At 39.0% G+C, this 23,222-nt stretch overlaps 1 protein-coding gene across 1 annotated transcript in view; it reads right to left on the reverse strand.

Moving 5' to 3' along the window:
• Positions 1-3,294: 3,294 nt before the first annotated feature.
• Positions 3,295-23,222, reverse strand: part of TSPAN8 (tetraspanin 8) — a 36,896-nt gene continuing 16,968 nt past the window's right edge. The window contains exons 3-8 of the mRNA XM_065932228.1: positions 22,933-23,070; positions 18,433-18,507; positions 18,226-18,333; positions 11,517-11,651; positions 8,085-8,168; positions 3,295-3,505 (exon numbers count right to left, since the gene is read on the reverse strand). Coding sequence (XP_065788300.1) covers positions 3,452-3,505; positions 8,085-8,168; positions 11,517-11,651; positions 18,226-18,333; positions 18,433-18,507; positions 22,933-23,070 — 594 coding nt within the window. The 3' untranslated portion in view covers positions 3,295-3,451. The remainder of the gene's footprint in view (positions 3,506-8,084; positions 8,169-11,516; positions 11,652-18,225; positions 18,334-18,432; positions 18,508-22,932; positions 23,071-23,222) is intronic.

Genomic DNA, 23,222 nt, shown 5'->3' on the forward strand with positions numbered 1-23,222 from the left:
CTACTTCCTCTGCCTCCTCCTCAGAACAGGAGACTAAATCTATCATATTTTCCCACTGTGCGTATAGATTAGTATAGCCACTTACAAAATATCTTGACAGACTCTATGAAATCTAATTACAATATTTGTATGCAAAGCAATTCCACCACTGCATGTCTACCTAGAAATGAACACATATATGTATCAAAAGACGTAAAAGAATGTTTTGTGCTGTGCTTAGTCACTCAGTTGTGTCTGACTCTTTGAAACCTCATGGGTTGCAGCTTGCCAGGCTCCTCTGTCCATGGAGATTCTCTAGGCAAGAATACTGGAGTGGGTCGTGATGCCCTCTTCCAGGGGATCTTCCCAAACCAGGGATCGAACCCAGGTCTCCTGAATTGCAGACAGAGTCTTTATGGTCTGAATCACCAAGGAAGCCTAAGAATACTGGAGTGGGTAGCCTATCCCTTCTCCAAGGGAACTTCCCAACCCAGGGATTGAACTGTGGTCTCCTGCATCACAGGTGGTTTCTTTACCAGCAGAGCTACAACAGAAGCCCCAAAGGAATGTTTATAGCGCCTTATATGAATATATCACAGTGTATTTATCCATCCTCACATCCACAGTGTATGGGCACTGGGTTTGCTTCAGATTTGGTGAATAACAACTTTAGTCACAATAGCACCAAAATGGAAGCAAACCCAATGCCCATCAACAAGAGGACAGATAAATACACTGTGATATGTTCATATACCATGAGAAACTACATAGCAATGAAATGTTGTTGCTGAATCATGAAAGATGCTGGGATTCTTGGCCTCCGGAGGAGAAGAATTCAATCAGGAGCCAGTGATGAGGTTTGATCGCTCAGAACTTTTGTGTAATAAAGTTTTATTAAAGTGTAAAAGAGATAGAGAAAGCTTCTGACATCAGAAGAGGGCAGAAAGAGTGCCCCTCATCCCCACTAGTCTTTAGCCAGATGTTATATAGCTACTAGCAAGTTGTTAATTACAGAAAGGAGATGTCTCAAAACTCAGAGTGGCACCAGGCCCCTCACCCACAATATGAATTTTGAGATAACATTGGCGCCAGGTGAGTCATCCCGGGCCACTAAACAATTGATATGAATCTTGAAGAAAGGCAGGTTTCCAAGTAAATATAGAGTTTCATTAACATAGATTAGGAGAACAATGTATGAGTAAAGCATACTGGTTTGTTAAATCCGTTCTGAGTCTTAGGAGGAACCCACTTGAAGACAGGGTCTAGGGTAAATACATAGTTGATTAACATAGCTTAAGACAAACATTTCTATAAGAAAAACTGGTTAGCTCAAGGCTTGAGAAAAGTTAAGTTCAGGTGGAGCCAGGTGTCATCATGGCAACAGAGAATTTTAAAAGAAAACTCTTTTTGAATTTGTATAGAGAAGGGGGAAAACTCTTAACACTTGTAATTTGTTTCCTCCTGCCACTTAAGAGAGAGATAAAAAATGCATAACACTTGTAGCCTCTTTCCTCCGTTTAGAGACCCCTGGCCTTCCTGCCTGTTATCCTCTCAGCAATGAGAATAAACTAAAGTGACATGAAACAATATAGATGAATCTCACAAAATGTTGAGCAAAAGAAGCTAGAATGCAGACTTTACTTTCTATTTGTAGAAAGTTCAAGAAGGAGCAAAATAAATTGATGGTCATAGAAATTAGAAGAATGGTTACCTTTGGGGAGGCATTTGCTGAAGGGTAGTGGTGTATTGATAAATGTTTAACAACCAGTACTCCAAAAAAATGCCCTGATTGTACAGAATTTCTGTGATGTAAATACTTAAATACTCCCACAACGGTGTATTTCAAGGTGCTAATGTGATGTTACTGAGCACGAAGATGGGAAGAGATGTATATGTATAGATTTTGCTCTGACAAGTGAGTTGTCAACTACAAACTGGCATTTACCAAGAGCATTGTCAACGACTGAACAGTAGTGGCCTTTGCCATCTACCTCTGTGGAGGTTGAACCCCATGCTGCTATAGCTGTTGACCTTCAACAACCCCTGAGGGAGTTCAGGGTGGAGTGAGGCACTCTGTGCTCCAGGGAATCTGGTGGGACAGGTCTTTAGATGGTTGGATGTTTTTAGGAACAGATTTTATGATCTCAGTCCTTGCATCTCCTCATATCTAGAGAAGCACTAAATCCTTTCATGGTGATATCAGATCCTCATGACTAACAAAAAGCCTTTTGTAAAATGAGTGCTTCATGGTATTGAACTCCCCCTTCACCAAAACCTTATGTATTGACTTTCTCCCACTGCCGATTTGGAGCAGTCTCTCAGAGCTTTCTGAGATGCTGCCTTCTGGGCTGCAGTCCTCATTTTGTCCCAAATAAAACTTAACTCACAACTCTCAAATTGTACATCTTTTTTAGTTGACACAGCGAAAGCTGGCTTTAGCATGCCCCAAAGTGGAGGGTAGCATGAAGGGTGTCTGGGGTGCTGGAGATGTTCTGTATCTTCATCTGGACAGTGCATACTATACAGGTAGTGAATACTTGAGATTTGTACACTTCGTTTGTGTATATGCACATGTGCGTGCATGCTGTCGCTTCAGTTGTGCCTTCCAGGCTCCTCTGTCCATTGGATTCTCCAGGCAAGCATACTGGAGAGGGTTGTCAGGCCGCCTCAAGGAGATCTTCCTGACCCAGGGATCGAACCCACATCTCTCATGTCTCCTGTATTGCCAGGTGGGTTCTTTGCCACTAGCACCACCTGAGAAACCCTTCTTGTGTGCATATTATACTTCAATATAAAATAAAATGCAAAAATGCTCATGAGAATTAAAAAGATAAAAGCACTTATAACTATGTCCCAGAGGAAAATCCACAGACATACCAGCAATTCACTGGCTGGAAAGGAAGCATCTCCTTGTCCTCAACAGAGAGAAAAAGAGACCCCCATTAGCAAACCCTTGCAAGACTAGCAAACTAATGGCAAGACACCACTAGGAAACATAGACAAGATGTGGTGACTTTTTGCTTGGCCACTCTCAACCTTCCAACATGAGGCTTAATTCAATCTTACCACCAATGGTTAATACATCTCGAGAGAGTGTTGCTTCTAAAAAGCCTAGACACACAGCCCTGACTAACTATGGCCCTGTTACTCAGAGATTATTATTCCACTGGGTGGCTCCAGATGAACGTTTTAAGCTTGTTCAGTACCACCTGAACACAATAATCACACAGGATTGCACCAAAGTAAAGAATATTACTTTTATTTCGGGGGAAAATGCACAGTCATATAATTTCCTTGTGTCTCTGAAATTGTAAATATGTTCAATATGACAGAAAGATATCTGTGATCCAGCTAAATGACACATTTTAATATGAAAGCTGCTCTTAACATTGCACTCATATATTTAAAGTAACAACTCCACAGTAAAACTTTAAAGGGGTTTGACCAATGATGGCTTGACACATCCACAGTTTTATTTCTTCCTCATCTGGCAGTACAGAACAATAGAAAATATCAGACCAAGCACCTAGAAAATAAAATGACAGGAGGAATGTGTAATTTAAGGGAAACACTAGATATATTACAAATAAAAAGAACACTATTTATGAAAAAATTCTGGCTACTGACAATTCTAATATTATTAACCTAAGTCATCTCTCTTGTTGGGAGTCTAACATTGATAAAGCTTCTGAGTATTTTTTGTCTTAATCAGGGTTTTTAGCTGGCAGTCTGGCTCTATCTAGCCCTATTTGATCATGCGGTAGCACTGCCACTGAAGCAACCCAACCTTCTGAAACACACATACCCTTCTGTAGGTCATGGCCCTGGAACTCCAGGGAGCTCAGGCGTCCGGGGCTAAAGACACCGACTACTTCTATCATCTGGTTTACATCATCCACCTAAAAATCAAGGAGTCTAGAATTTCTCTTGCTATATTTCTAGGCATCTCTAAGAAGAAGGGGGAAGGGGGATAACTTTTTTTCTTAAAAAGCTTCTAAATCTAAGGGGAATAGCAACACTCAGGAATTTCCCTTGAAGTGAGATTGCACAGCTGAAAATCTGGGGCACAATTTCCATCTCATTAAGTGCTTCCCCCAAGAATAAGGGGCCTCAAAACAGTGCCTAAATGGCTCTGAAGTTGGTGAGTGGCATGCTGCGGCTTTGATGCAGAAATGACAGGAAGGACCTGTGTGTACTGTGGATGGAAAGTTTTGGCTCCACCAGCCTCCTCCGAGGAGAGGCAGAGAGAGGGTGAGACACCGTTTATGCTGAGTCATCTCCAGTGCTCCCACTGTACTAAGATGCCCTGCTCACTATTCCTTTCCTGGAAATGCCCTCCAAATGAGAACTTTTGCCCAATATTTTTTTCATACCAAAAAAAAAAAAATCAACACCAATTCTCTGCGAGGATAATAACTTTCATTCAGAAAGTTCTAAAAGTCATTCTTTTAGAATGACTTGAGAAAATGTTACAATTTAGTCTTTTGCTTTGCTCCCGAGCCTTAAATCTGGGAGACAAGTATCAGGAAAGAAGAAAGAAAATGTCCAGAACACTGGGATGAGGCAGCTATATCACTTTTTGCTGTTGCAAACTTGACATACAAGCTGACCATGCATCAGCAAACTAGACAGTTAAGTCACACTTTCCTGCATTTCACCGCCTCTGAAAAGAAAATGTATCATTGTTCACAAAAACAGGCAATAATTAGGAGATCATCCTACAGTAATGTACGCTAAGACCCAAGATAATCTTGTTAAGTAATATGCACAAGCTCCTATATTCTGAAGTCATCTAAAAAATTTGCTCTTATTTAACTGCTCCATTCCTGGGACCTTCTGTTGGTATAGCTTTTAGCCAAAAGTGGTGACTATCAGTGTCAATGGATTTTTTTCTTTTTTCTTTTCTTAATTAAAGTGAAGAGAGAAAGCACTGATTTGTGTGTGTGTGCTTGTAAGTTGCTATAATCAAGTAAGGAGAGATATCATAGTTTGGCTGTTTTACTCAATAATGAGAATTCCAATGTCTGGTGGGCCTTAGCATCACTACGAACAAAGTTAGTGGAGGTGATGGAATTCCAGTTGAACTATTTCAAATCCTGAAAGATGATCCTGTGAAAGTGTTGCACTCAATATGCCAGCAAATTTGGAAAACTCAGCAGTGGCCACAGAACTGGAAAGGGTCCATTTTCATCCCAATTCCTAAGAAAGGTAATCCCAAAGAATGCTCAAACTACCACACAATTGCACTCATCTCACATGCTAGTAAAGTAATGCTCAAAATTCTCCACACCAGGCTTCAGCAATACATGAACTGTGAACTTCCAGATGTTCAAGCTAGTTTTAAAAAAGGCAGAAGAACCAGAGATCAAATTGCCAACATCTGCTGGATCATCAAAAAAGCAAGAGAGTTCCAGAAAAACATCTATTTCTGCTTTACTGACTATGCCAAAGCCTTTGACTGTGTGAATCACAATGAACTGTGGAAAATTCTGAAAAAGATGGAAATACTAGACCACCTGACCTGCCTCTTGAGAAACCTGTATGCAGGTCAGGAAGCAACAGTTAGAACTGGACATGGAACAACAGACTGGTTCCAAATCGGGAAAGGGGTGTGTCAAGGCTGTATATTGTCACCCTGCTTATTTAACTTATATGCAGAGTACATCATGAGAAACGTTGGGCTGGAGGAAGCACAAGCTGGAATCAAGATTTCCAGGAGAAATATCAATAATCTCAGATATGCAGACGACACCACCCTTATGGCAGAAAGTGAAGAGGAACTAAAAAGTCTCTTGATGAAAGTGAAAGAGGAGAGTGAAGAAGTTGGTTTAAAGCTCAACATTCAGAAAACTAAGATCATGGTATCTGGTCCCATCACTTCATGGCAAATAGATGGGGAAAGAGAGGAAACAATGTCAGACTATATTTTTCGGGGGGGGGGGGTCCAAAATCACTGCAGATGGTGATTGCAGCCATGAAATTAAAAGACGCTTACTCCTTAGAAGGAAAGATATGACCAACCTGGATAGCATATTAAAAAGCAGAGACTTTGCCAACAAAGGTCCGTCTAGTTAAGGCTATGGTTTTTCCAGTGGTCATGTGTGGATGTGAGAGTTGGACTATAAAGAAAGCTGATTGCAGAAGAATTGATGCTTTTGAACTATGGTGTTGGAGAAGACTCTTGAGAGTCCCTTGGACTGCAAGGAGATCCAACCAGTCCATCCTAAAAGAGATCAGTCCTGAATATTCATTGGAAGGACTGATGCTGAAGCTGAAACTCCAGTACTTTGGCCACCTGATGCAAAGAGTTGACTCACTGGAAAAGACCCTGATGCTGGGAGGGACTGGGGACAGGAGGAGAAGGGCACAACAGAAGATGAGATGGCTGGATGGCATCACCAACTCAATGGACATGAGTTTGGGTAAACTCTGGAAGTTGGTGATGGACAGTGAGGCCTGGCATGCTGTAATTCACGGGGTGGCAAAGAGTTGGACACGACTGAGCAACTGAACTGAACTGAACTGAACTGACAGATAAAAAATAAATCATTTTAGGGACTTCCCTGGCGGTCCAGTGGCTAAGACTCAGGGCTCCCAATGTAGGGGCCCAGGTTCAATCCTTGCTCAGGAAACTAGATCCCACATGCAGCAACTAAGACCTGGCAAAGCCGAAGAAATTAATTTTAAAAAATACAAAGAAGAGAAACAAAGGAAATTTTACAATGGGCAGAATAGAGAGAAATAAACTTATTGCCAGCATCATTTGGGTTTGGTCATATATTGGATGTAAAGAAAGACAGCTACATCTACCCACCAAAAATGCTTAATACCTAGACCTATTCATTTGGGCTAGAAGGAGGCCTGGAGGAGGATATGGCAACCCACTCCAGTATCTTGCCTGGAGAATCCCATGGACAGAGGAGCCTGGTGGGATACAGTCTGTTGAATCACAAAGAGTCTTACACAACTGCAGTGATTTAGCACGCACAAGGAGGTCAGGCTTAACAGCCCAATTCGCTGCTCATAGTTCCAACACTGTCTCTTATGCTTTGGCTGGGAAAGTCCACCAGTAACCTAAATGACAATCTAGGATACTAAATTGCTTCAATCTCTGCTAAAATTCCTCTCAGATAGTGATGTGGCAGAAGAGAGGTAAAAAATACCAGAAAACCCAAGGAGAACATTGGGCAGCATTTGTGAGAGTGAAGCAGAAGTCACTTCATTGAGCAAACCAGCCTGCAGAGGTGTTAACGAGGGAAACACCTTACACCGTTAGGATCCTTGCCAAGACCCTGACCTGGGTTGTGAGTGAATTTGACTCACTTGATATCTAAATTAGCAAGATCTGATGATTGATTCCAAAACACTTCCCTGAAACAGTTTTATTTCATCTTTTTGCAAAGAATTTCAGGTCACATTAAAAAAAAAAAAATTCCTTCAGTTTCTGCAAAAGTCCTGCCAAGAGGGCCCATCAAGATAAAAACCTATACAGAATTCTTTTTTTCAATAATCAAGTCAATAATCAAATTGATGAGAGCAAATGCAGTCATCTCAAGCAAAGCTTCCTCAAAAGCTTTCTCCAAGTGAGTCCATAATCCTTACAGTGAGAAAATCAAAGTCAACTGTCTAATTTTTAGAACTTGTTAGATTTCTCTATAACAGAATAGCAGGAAAATAGCTCTCCACACTTCTGAGCTCAGTTATTTTCTGTTTCAAAATCAGGAAGAGAGATTAAAAAATTATAAAGTTTGTATTTTCATTTTGTTTGGTGCTAGTTCTTCAAATGAAGAAACGTTAACTCTGTGCTAGTTTTCAATGGGAAAAGAATAGCTGGGACTAAAAACTGTGTGGAAACTAATTCCATTTTCTCCCCCAGGAGAGAAATCATTCAAAAATAATAGCTTCAGCCCTGGTGAATTCCTAAGACTATAATCTCCTCCCCAGACCCAAGGACGATAGATGCAGCTGCTGGGCCTTAAGCACTTGGTACCCAGTGCTTTTCTGGAGCACCTGGTTTGTATTTGGCTCTTCATACATTTGTTAGAAAAATTAATGAACAAACAAGGGAATAAACAAAGAATGAATAGTGCAAGATAATACTGTACCTCAATAGCCGCCAGTCCAAATGCTAGTGCAATAACTATGAAAAAACGTCTTGAAAATACGTGGCTAATCGAGGCAAAGCATGACTGTTAAAAACAAAAGTATGAAAAATTACTTTTTGCCAAATTTTGACCTTGTTTTAATATGAACAGATTTTTATTCATTGGGTTGACTTTTTACGTGACTACCAAGGAATATACTCAACAAAAAGGAATTGGATTATTCCTATTACTCCAGCTCCTACTCCGTGCCCCTAAAAGGTTGTGACTGTTGTGGTTTGTTCGTACATTAGGAAGCATTGAGGAACAAAGTTATGCTTCAACTTTCTAATTGCTGAATCTAGGACTATTTAGCTATAAATATTCATTTTATCCTAACATCTGATTGTTCATTTCAGAGCTATTATCACCTTGACAGTGTATCTTTTAGGTTTGTAACCTGCAGCAGAGAGTTCCCTAGTTGAGGTCTCAGCTAATTATAGTGTAGATTTTCATTTTTAAAAACAAGTTCTTTTTCAAAAATCCCTTAACATGTCTCAGGGTTATTTTTACCTTAAAAAGAAAAAAAAATCATTATATCTACTGTTACATTCTTACCTTAGACAAAAAAAAAAAAAAAAACTAATTTAGACAATTGTCTCTCTGCTACATTTTTAAACATTTATTCAAAGCAGCATGAAATATCAAGCCTAAACTATTTTAGTATAGTTTTGAGTCAGGTTGATTGCTCTAGCTCTACTCTTCTTTCTCAAGATGCTTTGGCTACTCAGGGTCTTTTGTATTTCCATACAAATTGTGAACTTTATGTTCTAGATCTGTGAAAAATACCATTGGTAGTTTGATAGGGATTGCATTGTAAAGCAATTATCCTACAATTAAAAATAAATTCATTAAAAAATATTTTAGGCCAGACCTAAAATTTTCAGCAATTGTAAATTATGTGAATAATTTCTAAAATGGAAAAATAATATGCAATATAATAGTGGGATTGTCTGTAATGCTAGAAAATATATTATTCCTATGATAGTCTTATAAGTGCAAAGGGTTAACAAAATATTGCTGTTTGTTAAATAAAATTTCTCCATGTGGTTGAGTAAAACAGTTTTTTCCCCTGCATTCCTGAATGTAATAGGTTTCTCCATTTTCATCTGATTCAAAATGGTAAACTTTAGAGGAAATTATTATATCATTCAAGATAAACTAGGAGATTAATGATATCTACTGAATCACATTCATTATATTTTAGGTGTTTTCTCCCTCCTTCCCCTCTAGATAATCAGGTTATCTTGGTAAAAGGGAAGGGGGAAAATGTGAATTATGGACATTCCAGATTTCTTATTTTTCCAGACTTCTTTCAAATGACACAAGGCAGAAAAAAGTATTTTGTGACTTTATGATCTTCCTTTTGGGAAACTGGTGCAACCATAAGCCTATCTTCAGCTGAATTATGTGTGAATTTGGAGGGAATATCTATTATTTTTCAGGATAATACTAGGGCTTTTCAAAATCTATCCTCAGGAAAGATATCTTTAGTTGAATCTTTAACAGGACACAGATAGCAATCTGCAATTTAATTTACCAATTCCCTCATTAACCTAAGAGGAAACTGCATTTGTTAACATCATATTTATTCCCTCTCTTCCTTGTGGAGATTTTGTCACTAAAATTATGTAGAGGGAAGGAGAACAGAGAGGAGTATAAAAATTAATAATAAAACATTTTAGTCAGATCACTTTGGTAGCTCTGTAACCTGATGGATAATTTCTCCCCCAATATGTTACTTCAAATACTTGGAACAGCAATTTCTCTTCAGAACAGTCTCCTTAATTTGATAAAATTATTGGGTTGGCCAAAAAGTTCATTTGGTTTTTTCATAACATCTTGCAGATGTTACAGAAAAACTTGAATGAACAGTTTGGCCAACCCATTAGTAAAAGGGCTGTGATAGTCAACAGGTGAGATGTTTCCCCTGAGATACTTTTTATTTCCTAATGTATAATTAACCTCAGTAGCCAGTACTCAACCAATGCTAGATTGAAAATAAATCTTTAGGTATTATAGAAATTAGGCCATTGAAATATAATATCTTCCATGTATCTCTTTCCCAACTAGACCTTAATCTCCTAGAGGGTCCAAAAGCATGTCTAATTCTAGCAAGGGTCTATCTGACACATGGTAGTGGTGGTTTAGTCACTAAGTCGTGTCTGACTCTTCTGACCCCACAGACTATAGCCTGCCAGGCTCCTCTGTCCATGGGATTTTCCAGGCAAGAATACTGGAGTGGGTTGCCATGCCCTTCTCCAGGGGATCTTCCCAACCCAGGAACTGAACCTGGGTCTCCTGCACTGCAGGCAGATTCTTTACAAACTGAGCTATGAGGGAAGCCTACCTGACACATAGTAGGCACCAAAGAACAATAACAAATAAATGAAACATTAATATCAACTGTCATTTTTGTACACATCCATCCAAAGTTTCTTCCAAGAAGAAGGAATAAATTATGTAAAACTCTATGGTAAGGGGTAGATATCACTTCCTCTAGGAAGCTGTATCTTGAACCCCAAAGACTGAGTTAGATGGGGTTGGATATCTTGTGCCTATCCCTATCCAAGAAATACCAGTAGTTCATTGGATTAAAGTTGCCTAATTATTTTTCTCTCTTCCCTATGAGAGCATTCACTTCATGAGTACAGACACTGCAGCATATTCAGGAAAGGATATCCAGCAGCTGATAAAAGGCCAGCATATAGGAAGTGGTCAATAAATATTTGATGAATTAAGCAATAATAAGGAATATGACATCCACGTATTAATACCTACAAGTAACATAAATATGTCGTCTATAACACATGAAAGATAAACCCAAGTTTTCATTGACTTTAAAGGTATGAGGCAACTTCTCAACTGGAACAATAATTAGGCAAATTGGTAGGTACACTTAATATTCAGAGCTGAAATTTCTAAAGCCCAAGTTAATTATCTGCATTCAATACAATTACTTGAGAAAGGCAAACTCTGATTAGAAAAAGAAAGCTTTACTTTGAAAATTAAAGTAAAAATATATATTTCTAAAGCATATGTTAAAATAGAAAAAAAAAATAGTGGACAAAAAATTATTAAAGTCACCAAAGAGAGGACAAAAATGAATTTTATCTGTTAGTTTGTACTTTGCCTCCCCTTGTAGCAGAATGATTCTTTGATCTAGTAAAGTTGAGTTTAAATGATGCCAAACTCATAGAAGAAATAAAATACTTTTATTTTTTAAATCTGCTTTTATCTTTTAAAAAGGGTTTATTTTTTATTTCCCAGGGAAATTCCTGGGACTTTTATATCAAGATTCCCATTGTAATTGCTACAACGTAATATTTTATAGAGACTTTCATTGTGAATAAAATAACAGAACCACTTACTGTGCCAAATTGAATTTGTTCTCACCTGTTTGTAAATAGTTTTTCCACTATACTTTGTACAAGAAGGATCTGATTCACCTGAACATTCACATGTCTTGTAATAGTGTTGAAAATTACTTCCCCAATCAGAAGCTCCATTGACCAAACCACAACATTTTAACTGTTTGATGAAAAGTAGATGTGAAAAACAGTCACTAGAGAAGATAAAAACACTGTTAACACATTGAATCATATTCTTTTGAAATCATTATAAAGATGCTTCTTATACCAGATTATTATGTGAGTAACCTCACCTACCTCCCTGAATGTAGAAATAAGAATGAAAGAATATCCCATTTTGGACTTCATATCAACAGAGGAAAAATAAAGTTTCAGGTCCAAAAGTCTGAAGAATTTGGAAAAAATATTAAGCACTCACCTTCTACTTTTTAATGACAAAAGAGAGGCAGAATCAGATTTATGTTTCTTATATCTTAGGAAATAAGCTTCTAGAGGGCTCATAAGAAAGTCGAAGTTTCTTTAAAGCACTTTTACTTTAAAAATATGAGAGGTTTATAAGGTGGAATTTCTATCTCAAGACCTTTGATCACCTTTGGAGGAAAGGGGGAGAAGAGTGAGAGGCATTTCAAAACCCAAAGAAGATGCTCAGTTGGTCTTCCATGAGATTGAATTTTACATAGACATCTGTAAAACAGCAAAGAGGGGGAAATGAAGAATGAAATTCTTAGAATAATGTCAGGAAGGTTAAGGCTTAAAATAAACCAAACATTTGGTTGTTGTTCATTCGCTCAGTCATGTTCAACTCTTTGCGATGTCATGGGCAGCAGCACACCAGGCTTCCCTATCCTTCACCAACTCCTGGAGCTTGCCCAAACTCATGTCCATTTAGTCAGTGATGCCATCCAACCATCTCATTCTCTGTCATCCCCTTCTCCTCCTGCCTTCAATCTTTCCAAGCATCATGGTCTTTTTCAATGAGTTAGCCACCTTCATATCAGGTAGCTAAAGTATTGGAGCTTCAGCTTCAGCATCAGTCCTTTCAATGAATATTCAGGGTTGATTTCCTTTACGACTGACTGGCTTGATCTCCTTGCAGTCCAAGGGCCTCTCAAAAGTCTTCTCTAACACCACAGTTGAAAAGCATCAATTCTTCTGCACTCAGCTTTCTTTAGAGTCCAACTCTCACATCCATACACGACTACTGGAAAAACCATACTCTTGACTAAACAGACCTTTGTTGTCAAAGTAATGTCTCTGCTTTTTAATACGCCGTCTGGGTTGGTCATAACTTTCCTTCCAAGGAGTAAGCATCTTTTAATTTCATGGCTGCAGTCACTATCTGCAGTGATTTTGGAGCCCAAGAAAATAAAGTCTCTCACTATCTCTCATTGTTTCCCCATCTATTTACCATGAAGTGATGGGACCAGATGCCATCTTCGTTTTTTTTAATGTTCTGTTTTAAAACAAATTTTTCACTCCTCTTTCACCTTCATCAAGAGGCTCTTTAGTTCCTCTTCACTTCCCACCATAAGGGTGGTGTCATCTACGTATCTGAGATTATTGATACTTTTTCTGGCAATCTTGATTCCAGCTTATGCTTCATCCAGTCCAGCATTTCTCATGATGTACTCTGCATGGAAGTTAAATAAGCAGGGTGACAATATACAGCCTTGATGTACTCCTTTCCCAATTTTGAAACAGTCTGTTGTTCCATGTCCAGTTCTAACTGTTACTTCTTGACTATACAGGTTTCTCTGGAGACAGGTAAGGTGATCTGGTACTCCTGGCTCTTTCAGAATTTTCCACAGTTTGTTGTGATCCACACAGTCAAAGGCTTTAGCATAGTCAATGAAGCAGAATAAGATGTTTTTCTGGGATTCTCTTGCTTTTCCTATGACCCAACAGATGTTGGCAATTTGATCTCTGGTTCCTCTTCCTTTTCTAAATTCAGCTTGAACATCTGGAAGTTCTTGGTTCATGTACTATTGAAGCCTAGCTTAGAGAATTTTGAGCATTACTTTGCCAGCATGTGAAATTAATATAATTGTATAGTAGTTTGAGCATCCTTTGGCATTGCCTTTCTTTGGGATTGGAATGAAAATTGACCTTTTCCAGTCTTCTGGCCACTGCTGAGCTTTCCAAATTTGCTGGCATATTGAGTGCAGCACTTTCACAGCATCATCTTTTAGGATTTGAAATAGCTCAGCTGGAATTCCATCACCTCCACTAGCTTTGTTTGAAGTGATGCTTCCTAAGGCAACTAAACATGGGCAAACACTAAGAGAAATTGTGGTCATATTTGGGAAAGGATAACAAGAAAGCAATGAGCCCAATGACTCAGAGTAATGGGTTATAGTATTATTAGATGAAAGTGAGAGCTAATTCTCTCTCATCTTGTCACATTTGCTCTAATTAGAGACTAAACTTTTCATGCAGAAAAGAAGAAAAAAATGCTTAAGAAAATAGAACGAAGACTGGATGGTTTTCTAAGGCTCAGATGCATTGCCATACAAGGATATCAAAAGGACTTTCACTTACTGAGTGACCATGTTACTCACGTTCCTTAAACCTCTCTATGCCACAATTTCTTCATCTGTAAAATACAGATAATGATAGTTTTTAATGATAGTCTAATTCATTCACAGTTTTGTTGTAAAGATAAAATTAGAATATCCATGTGAAGATATGAAGTGTTTAGCCAATGCCTGGGCTAGAAAGTACTCAACATATGTTATCATCACTGTTGATTGTGTTTTGTGGTGGTTGTTATTATAGCTTCCTTTACACTCTCACATGAACAGGATCTGTTCAACACTAGTATGAATACTTTAGATAACATTATGGAAAACACCTTTTCAACTCTATAGTTGATATAGAGATGGGAATAATGATTAATACACTTAAATACAAACTGGAGTTCCAAAGATATTTCACACAATGGCCTTCAGCAGGTCCAAACTGTGGCAGATATAAAGCCTTGTGATTTGGCTCAAAGATTCACTTGCACAAATATATGACTCATTAGATATTCACATGAAAAGAGTTGGAGATTTCAGATGGTTTCAAAGTCAATCAATATTAACAAAAAAGTAATCTTGAAACACCTTCCTTTCTTGCTTCCACAGTAGACACAATCAATTGCTCACTCTTTCTGATTAAATAAACTAGAATTATATTAACTGATACAGACACAGCAGATCAAAAAGAATATAAGTCTCACTATATACACTCACAGATCAATCCATTTTTGAAATACAGTATCCCTTAAGACAGCATAGAGATACACAGGAGACAGAGCCGAAGGTAGAAAGGTTAAACTTGGTTTGGAATCTAGTCATGAGATCAGGTGTGGGAGCAGCTGGGGAAGAAGTTGGTTGGGATGTATTGAAAGTGTAGTAGCATTGGATGAACAAGGCACTTCTCAGTGAATGAGACAAATAGTCATTTCCAAGAATCCAAGATGGGCATGTTCTACTAGTATATTAGCAGAGAATTTGCGTGGGAATTCCCTGAAAACCAAAAAGAAAGTCACTTAGTAACTACAAATTATCTCTGTGTGATGGGACCCCAGGCCACCCAGCCAGAGTTTTCTTTTTCCGAAGAAGCATTACTGAAAGATAGAAAAGAAAGTCCTGGTGGATATATATTGTAAAACAAGCAAAAACCAGAATAGACAATTCTGTAAAAGAGGACCATAGTCCTGTGAACCCAAGAAGCTTCAGGCACAGAATTCATGCACGGAAATAAGTCAGAATTGTGCTCCACACAGGGAGCTCAGCTCAGTGCTCTGTGATGACCTGGAGGGCTGGGATGAGGGGTGTGAGGGAGGTGCAAATAGCTGATCCACTTCACTGTACAATAGAAACTAACATAGCACTGTAAAGCAATTATTTGTGGTTGTTGTTCAGTCATTAAGTCGTGCCCAACTCTGTGCAAGTCCATGGACTGCAGCACCCCAGGCTTCCCTGTCCTTCACTATCTCCCAAACATGAGTCTGCATAATCTCCTGTCCACTGAGTCAGTGATACCATCCACCCATCTCATCCACATCGCCCCTTTCTCCTTCTGTCCCCAATCTTTCCAGCATCAGGGTCTTTTCCAATGAGTTGGTTCTTCACATCAGGTGGCTGAATTATTGAAACTTCAGCTTCAGTATCAAAATATCTGACAGTAAGTGTATTGTCTTCAGAAGAAAAGTATAAATGTACATGTATTTTTTTAAAAAAGAATTGTACTACAACAAACAGAACATTTAGAATCCCATGGGTGACACTAAGACCTTGGATACCAGGGACAACATGTGCCAAGTGTGACTCAGGACCCACCCAGAGGCCCTGTGGTTACCGGTAGTATATTTTGTCCTAGATTAACAGGGAAAATCAAGGATGCTTGGCCCCTCCCAGTGGAGAAGCTGAGTTGCCTAAATTCTTCCTGCTCTTAAATCTGGATTAATCTGGACTCTAAAGTAGGAATGATCCAGGAGGAGAGAGGATCAAGGAATGCAGCTCTGGCTGAGCTAGGAGAAACACAACACAGAGGAAGTTAAACAGGGACTAACTCATATCAGGTTTCAGCTCCTGGAAATGATGCTTTAAGCAGAATTTTTACTAGCTGGAGTCTATCCAAATAGGAACTGGGCTCTGGGGGAAATGTCATCTGATAAATAGTTCAAGAAACCAGGGATGTTAGGATGTTTTGACTTGAAAATCAAAGCTCTTAGAAGTCATACAAGAAGCCAGTTTCAAAGAAAAAGTTGCAATATGTAGAAGTAGATTTTCTTTTTCCTCTGAAACTCCATAAGGAAGAACTAAAACTAAATTATATAAATTCTAGGGGAGAAAGATTTTGTTTCAAATTAAGAAAGAACACATTAATCATCAGACTTAGATGCAAAGGGAATGGGATGGGATGGGCAAAATGGGCAAACTGTTGGCTCTTCTATACTTAGTTAGAAGGTGGATGAACATAAACATAAAATACTTCAGTTAATGACGTGTGTGCTCAGTCACTTCAGTCATGTGCGACTCTTCACGTCCCTATGGACTGTAGCCCAACAGGCTCCTCTGTCCATGGAATTCTCCAGGCAAGAAAACTAGAGTGGGTTGCCATTCCCTTCTCCAGGGGATCTTCCCGACCAAGGGATGAAACTCACATCTCACATCTACCTACATTGACAGATGGGTTCTTTACCACTAGTACCACCTGGGAAGCCCCAATTAATGACAAGTCAGGTTAAATGTCCTGTAAAAGCCTGCTCTACTCTGAGATTCTGAGGGTTTCTATGATATACGTGAAATAAATGCTACATGTCATTAGTATGATGGAAATTCTGGATAAATAAACTGTAGAGGGGAGGAGTTTCACAGAGCAATATTTCAGTCAAGTCTCAAAGTTCAGGTAGTATTTGTAAAGAAAGAACAGACTTTTGGACTCAGTGGGAGAGGGAGAGGGTGGGATGACTTGAGAGAATAGCATTGAAACATATACATTAACATATGTAAAACAGATAGCCGGTGGGAGTTTGATGTATGACACAGGGCGGTCAAAGCCAGTGCTCTGCAACAGCTGGGGGGAAAGAGGGAAGAGGGGGATTCCGAAGAGAGGGAACACATGTATGCCTATGGTCAATTCATACTGACGTACAGCAAAAACCATCACAATATTGTAATTATCTTCCAATTAATTTTTTTTTTTAAAGAAAGCAAGTCAAAAAGAAAAAAAAAGAAAAAGAAAAGTAGTAAGTACATTCCAAGGATGAGGCAGAATTATTTAAGACACCCTGAGTAGACAAGCCTGGTTGGACCACAGTGCTTTCTGGAGCTCTCTTTAGTAAAGTTAAAATACAAGGTAGGAGCCAGATAGTGGAATACCTTCACCTCTGTCCAAATCTTGACTTTACCCTGAAGACAGTGAAGAAACCAAAGTAAATACATACATACATACCTAGGGGGAGGGGGGCTAGCATACTGATTAAAAAGAATTAGTGAGTCAGACAGATCTGCATTCAAATTCCAACTCCATCACTTGTTAGCTGTCATGCCTCTCTAAGTTCTAATCCCCTCATTTGTCTATTAAAGATAATGCTGCTGCTGCTAAGTCGCTTCAGTCGTGTCCGACTCTGTGCGACCCCACAGACAGCAGCCCACCAGGCTCCCCCATCCCTGGGATTCTCCAGGAAAGAATATTGGAGTGGGTTGCCATTTCCTTTTCCAATGCATGAAAGTGAAAAATGTAAGTGAAGTCGCTCAGTTGTGTCCGACTCTTAGCGACCCCATGGACTGCAGCCCACCAGGCTCCTCCGTCCATGGGATTTTCCAGGCCAAGAGAACTGGAGTGGGGTGCCATTGCCTTCTCCGACAATAAACAATAGCTATAATTATTTTTAAAAGAAGTGGGGCATGGAGGCAGAGAGAGAAGGGAAATTCCAAGCATTCAAAACACACTGTCCTTTGAAATGGTAAATATTAAAGTAATTATTGATTTCGCTCAATCAAGACTTAATCTATCATAAACATATCCTCTTAATATCTGTCCTAAACTGCCTCAGAACTTCATAAGAAGCTGGGAAAAAAATTAGAAATAGTCCCAGATTCTTCTTATTGCATAGTGACAGAATAATTGGTCAAAATATGCAAAAGGGAGACATTTTTCCAATTCTTAAGGAACACACCTGTCAAAAATTAAGTAAAAGGAAAACTGTCCAACTCTCCAAATAACCCACAAGTTCTAATTACCTCTCCTTGAAGTTCAGAAAAGGCTTTCTGGAATACTCTTTCATTTTCATTTGTTGAACTCAAAAGACGTGCATTAATCATGAGAGTCTTATTCAGAGTTTGTTCAGTCTGAAAATTGAAAAGTGCTGCTAAATGATTCATGCCAGGAGGTAGCATGTCAGTCTTTCAGACTTTTCCAAAACTGTCAGGTATAATACGGGTACACACCTTAGATTTGCTAGTAGTTGCTAGGATACCTGCTGCCACCTGCAGGAGTAGGATCATAAGCAGTCCTACGAAAAACTGAAAAAAATAAAAAAAGGAAAGGAAAATATATTCAATATTATCCCCATTACATTCTGAAACCATGTGGGGATATTTTGGACATGGCGCTTCTTTCTGAAGTAGGGATCCTAATTACAGTAGGAGTATTAACCATGCTCTTCATTTATTCCCCTCTCCGCCTCAAGAATCAAATTTGGAGCCATTACTGCTCAGAAACATTTGCTCCAGAGACTGATTAAGGAAAATGATTAAAACTAAAATTGAATCATAGGATTGCAGGTATCAATACCATGTTGAATGGAGGGAAGTTAAAAAACTGAAATGAAGTTATTTGAATGTGATTTTTTTCTTCATCAAATACAAACTCAAACTTCAAGACAAATTTCAGAACTGACTTCAAAACAATGTCTCTACCACTATGAGAATCACCTGGAGTCTTTTTACAAATATAGTCCTGAAACCTGCCTCAGATATACTGAATTCTAATTTCAGAGGTTCCCACAAATGAGTTTTTCATAAAAAGCTCCTCAAGTAATTAAGTCCTCAAAATGCAAATGAGGCCTTATTAATCAAAAAGCAACCACCTAGGATGATATTAGAGTTCCATTAAAGCTCTTTCATTGTAAAAGCTAGAGAGTTCCAGAAAAATATCTACTTCTGCTTTATTGACTATGCCAAAGCCATTGTGTGGATCACAACAAACTGTGGAAAATTCTGAAAGAGATGGGAATACCAGACTACCTGACCTGCCTCCGGAGAAATCTGTATGCAGGTCAGGAAGCAACAGTTAGAACTGGACATGGAACAACAGACTTGTTCCAAATTGGGAAAGGAGTATATTAAGGCTGTACATTGTCACCCTGCTTATTTAACTTCTCTGCAGAGTACATCATGAGAAATGCCAGGTTGGATGAAGCACAGATGGAATCAAGATTGCCAGGAGATATATCATTAACTTTAGATATGCAGATAACACCACCCTTATGGCAGAAAGTGAAGAAGAACAAAAGAGCCTCTTGATGAAAATGAAAAGAAAAGAGCGAAAAAGCTGGCTTAAAACTCAACATTCAGAAAACTAAGATCATGGCATTCAGTCCTATCACTTGATGGCAAACAGATGGGGAAACAATGGGAACAGTGAGAGACTTTATTTTTGGGGGGCTCCAAAATCACTGCAGATAGTGACTGCAGCCATGAAATTAAGAGACACTCCTTGGAAGAAAAGTTATGACCAACTTAGCATATTAAAAAGCAGAGACATTACTTTGACAACAAAGGTCCATCTAGTCAAAGCTATGGTTTTTCCAGTGGTCATATATGAATGTGAGAGTTGGACCATAAAGAAAGCTGAGCACCAAAGAATAGATGCTTTTGAACTGTGATGTTGGAGAAGACTCTTGAGAGTCCCTAGGACTGAAAGACATTCAACCAGTCCATCCTAAAGGAGATCAGCCCTGGGTGTTTTTTGGAAGGCCTGGTGCTGAAGCTGAAACTCCAATACTTTGGCCACCTCATGCGAAGAGTTGACTCATTGGAAAAGACCCTGGTGCTGCGAAAGATTGAAGGCAGGAGAAGGTGTTGACAGAGGATGAGATGGTTGGATGGCATCACTGACTCGATGGACATGGGTTTGGGTGGACTCCAGGAGTTGGTGATGGACAGGGAGGCCCTGGCGTGCTGCAGTCCATGGGGTCACAAAGAGTCTGATATGACTGAGCAACTGAGCTGAACTGAACTGAAAGCTCTTTTACCTTGCCTCATAATAAACCATCAGGTAAAAAATATTTGTTCAGGGACTGACACAATACTTCTTTTAGTAGAGAAGAAACAAGTTCAGATGAACTCTGATAAACTCTTATGTCAGATTTCTATCTAATAAATACTTGAATTTAAAATTTTTTGTTCTATATCCACTTATTATTGTCTACTGTGTAAGTGTTCAAAGTGAATTATCTGTTGATTATCTCAACCCAAATTATCCTTGAAGATTTCTAAAGGACAAATCTGATTATCTCATGTCCTTACAATTTTCTTAGCATGGACTGTGATTTGATGCTAGTCCACACTCAGACCCACCTTCCATCATTTACTGAAAATAGTCCTTATACACTCTAGCCATACCCAAGATTTTTCAATTCTCCAAAGATGCTAGCGCTGTACTGCCAGGCTCTCTCCATGGAAAGCTCATCACACCCTTACCCATACAAACACCTTATCCATTTCTGCTTCCAGCTTGAAAGTTCCCTCCTTTATCATTGCTCTTTTCTTCTTGGACCACCTTTGCTGTAGCTAATTGTTTATTTGTTAGTCTTCCTTAATGAGTTTCATGAAGTGATGGGACCAGATGCCATGATCTTAGTTTTCTGAATGTTGAGCTTTAAGCCAACTTTTTCACTCTCCTCTTTCACTTTCATCAATAGACTCTTTAGTTCTTCTTCACTTTCTGCCATAAAGGTGGTGGTCATCTGCCTACCTGAGGTTATTGATATTTCTCCCAGCAAACTTGACTCCAGCTTATGCTTCATCCAACCTGGCATTTCTCATGATGTACCCTGCATATAAGTTAAATAAGCAGGGTGACAATATGCAGCCTTGACGTACTCCTTTTCCTAGGACTGCAAGGAGATCCTAACAGAACCAGTCCTAACAGAACCAATCTGTTATTCCATTGTCCAGTTCTAACTGTTGCTTCCTGACCTGCATGCAGATTTCTCAAGAGGCAGGTCAGGGGATCTGGTATTCCCATTTCTTGAAGAATTTCCACAGTTTGTTGTGATCCACACAGTCAAAGGCTTTGGCATAGTCAATAAAGCAGAAGTAGATGTTTTTCTGGAAGTCTCTTGCTTTTTCAATGATCCAACAGATGTTGGCAATTTGATCTCTGGTTCCTCTGCCTTTTTGAAAACCAGCTTGAACATCTGGAAGTTCATGGTTCATGTATTGCTGAAGCCTGACTTAGAGAATTTTGAGCATTACTTTGCTAGTATGGGAGATGAGTGTAATTGTGTGGTAATTTGAGCATTCTTTGGGATTGCCTTTCTTCGGGATTGGAATGCAAACTGACCTTTTCCAGTCCTGTGGCCACTGCTGAGTTTTCCAAATTTGCTGCCATATTGAGTGTAGCACTTTCATAGCATCATCTTTTAGGATTTGAAATAGCTCAACTGAATTTCCATCACCTCCACTAGCTTTGTTCATGGTGATGCTGCCTAAGGCCCACTTGACTTCACATTCCAGGATGTCTGCTTCTAGGTGAGTGATCACACCACTGTGATTATCTGGGTCATGAAGATCTTTTTTGTACAGTTCTTCTGTGTATTCTTGCCATCTCTTCTTAATATCTTCTGCTTCCATTAGGTCCATACCATTTCTTTATTGAGCCCAACTTTGCATAAAATATTCCCTTGGTAGCTCTAATTTTCTTGAAGAGAACTCTAGCCTTTCCCGTTAAATTGTTTTCCTCTCTATCTTTGCACTGGTCACTGAGGAAGTCTTTCTTATCTCTCCTTGCTATTCTTTGGAATTCTGTATTCCAATGGGTATATCTTTCCTTTTCTCCTTTGCTTTTTGCTTCTCTTCTTTTCACAACTATTTGTAAGGCCTCCTCAGACAACCATTTTGCTTTTTTGCATTTCTTTTTCTTGGGGATGGTCTTGATCTCTGTCTCCTGTACAGTGTCACGAACCTCCATCCATAGTTCATCAGGCACTCTATCAGATCTAATCCCTTAAATCTATTTCTCACTTCTACTGTATAATCATAAAGAATTTGATTTAGGTCATACCTGAATGGTCTAGTGGTTTTCCCTACTGTCTTCAATTTAAGTCTGAATTTGGCAATAAGGAGTTCATGATCTGAGCCACTGTCAGCTCCCAGTCTTGTTTTTGCTGACTGTATAGAGCTGCTCCATTTTTGGCTGCAAAGAATATAATCAATCTGATTTCAGTGCTGGCCATCTGGTGATGTCCATGTGCAGAGCCTTCCCTTGTGTTGTTGAAGAGAGTGTTTGCTATGACTAGTGCATTCTCTTGGCAAAACTCTGTTTTTGCCAAAAACTTAGTTTTTGCCCTGCTTCATTCTGTACTCCAAGGCCAAATTTGCCTGTTACTCCAGGTGTTTCTTGACTTCCTACTTTTGCATTTCACTCCCCTATAATGAAAAGGACATCTTTTTTGGGTATTAGTTCTAGAAGGTCTTGTAGGTCTTTGTATAACTGTTCAACTTCAGCTTCTTCAGTGTTACTGGTTGGGGCATAGACTTGGATTACTTCTCTCATGGTACCCTCTAATTTGAGATAATTATATTAGCTTCCACAACAAAACCCTCTAAATAAAGTGAGAGAGTTACATCAATCTTCACAAGTCCTTCTGACAGATAATGGGAATGAGAGATAATCCTCCAAAGTCTGAAGGTTGGGTATTGAGATGTATTGGGAAAACTCACCAAAATCATCATGAACTGGTTTTCTTTCATGGCACCACAGCATCCCAGGAAACCCAGAATCATGATGACAGCACCCACAAAAATTAACATATTCACAACAATAAAGGGGCTAAGGTTAGCATCCCCAGGAACAAGAATCTGAAAATGAAAAAGAGATTAATGGCAGAAAATTCATTTTCTTGATGTTTGTTATTCAACAAATATCCACTGGGGACCTATTATGTGCCAAACCGTGTTCTAAGACACTGAGATGTCATAGTGATGTAAACAAGCAAAAATTCCTGCCTTTA

The sequence above is a fragment of the Muntiacus reevesi genome, chromosome 4 (genome assembly GCF_963930625.1).
Source record: "Muntiacus reevesi chromosome 4, mMunRee1.1, whole genome shotgun sequence".
Lineage (NCBI taxonomy): Eukaryota > Metazoa > Chordata > Mammalia > Artiodactyla > Cervidae > Muntiacus > Muntiacus reevesi.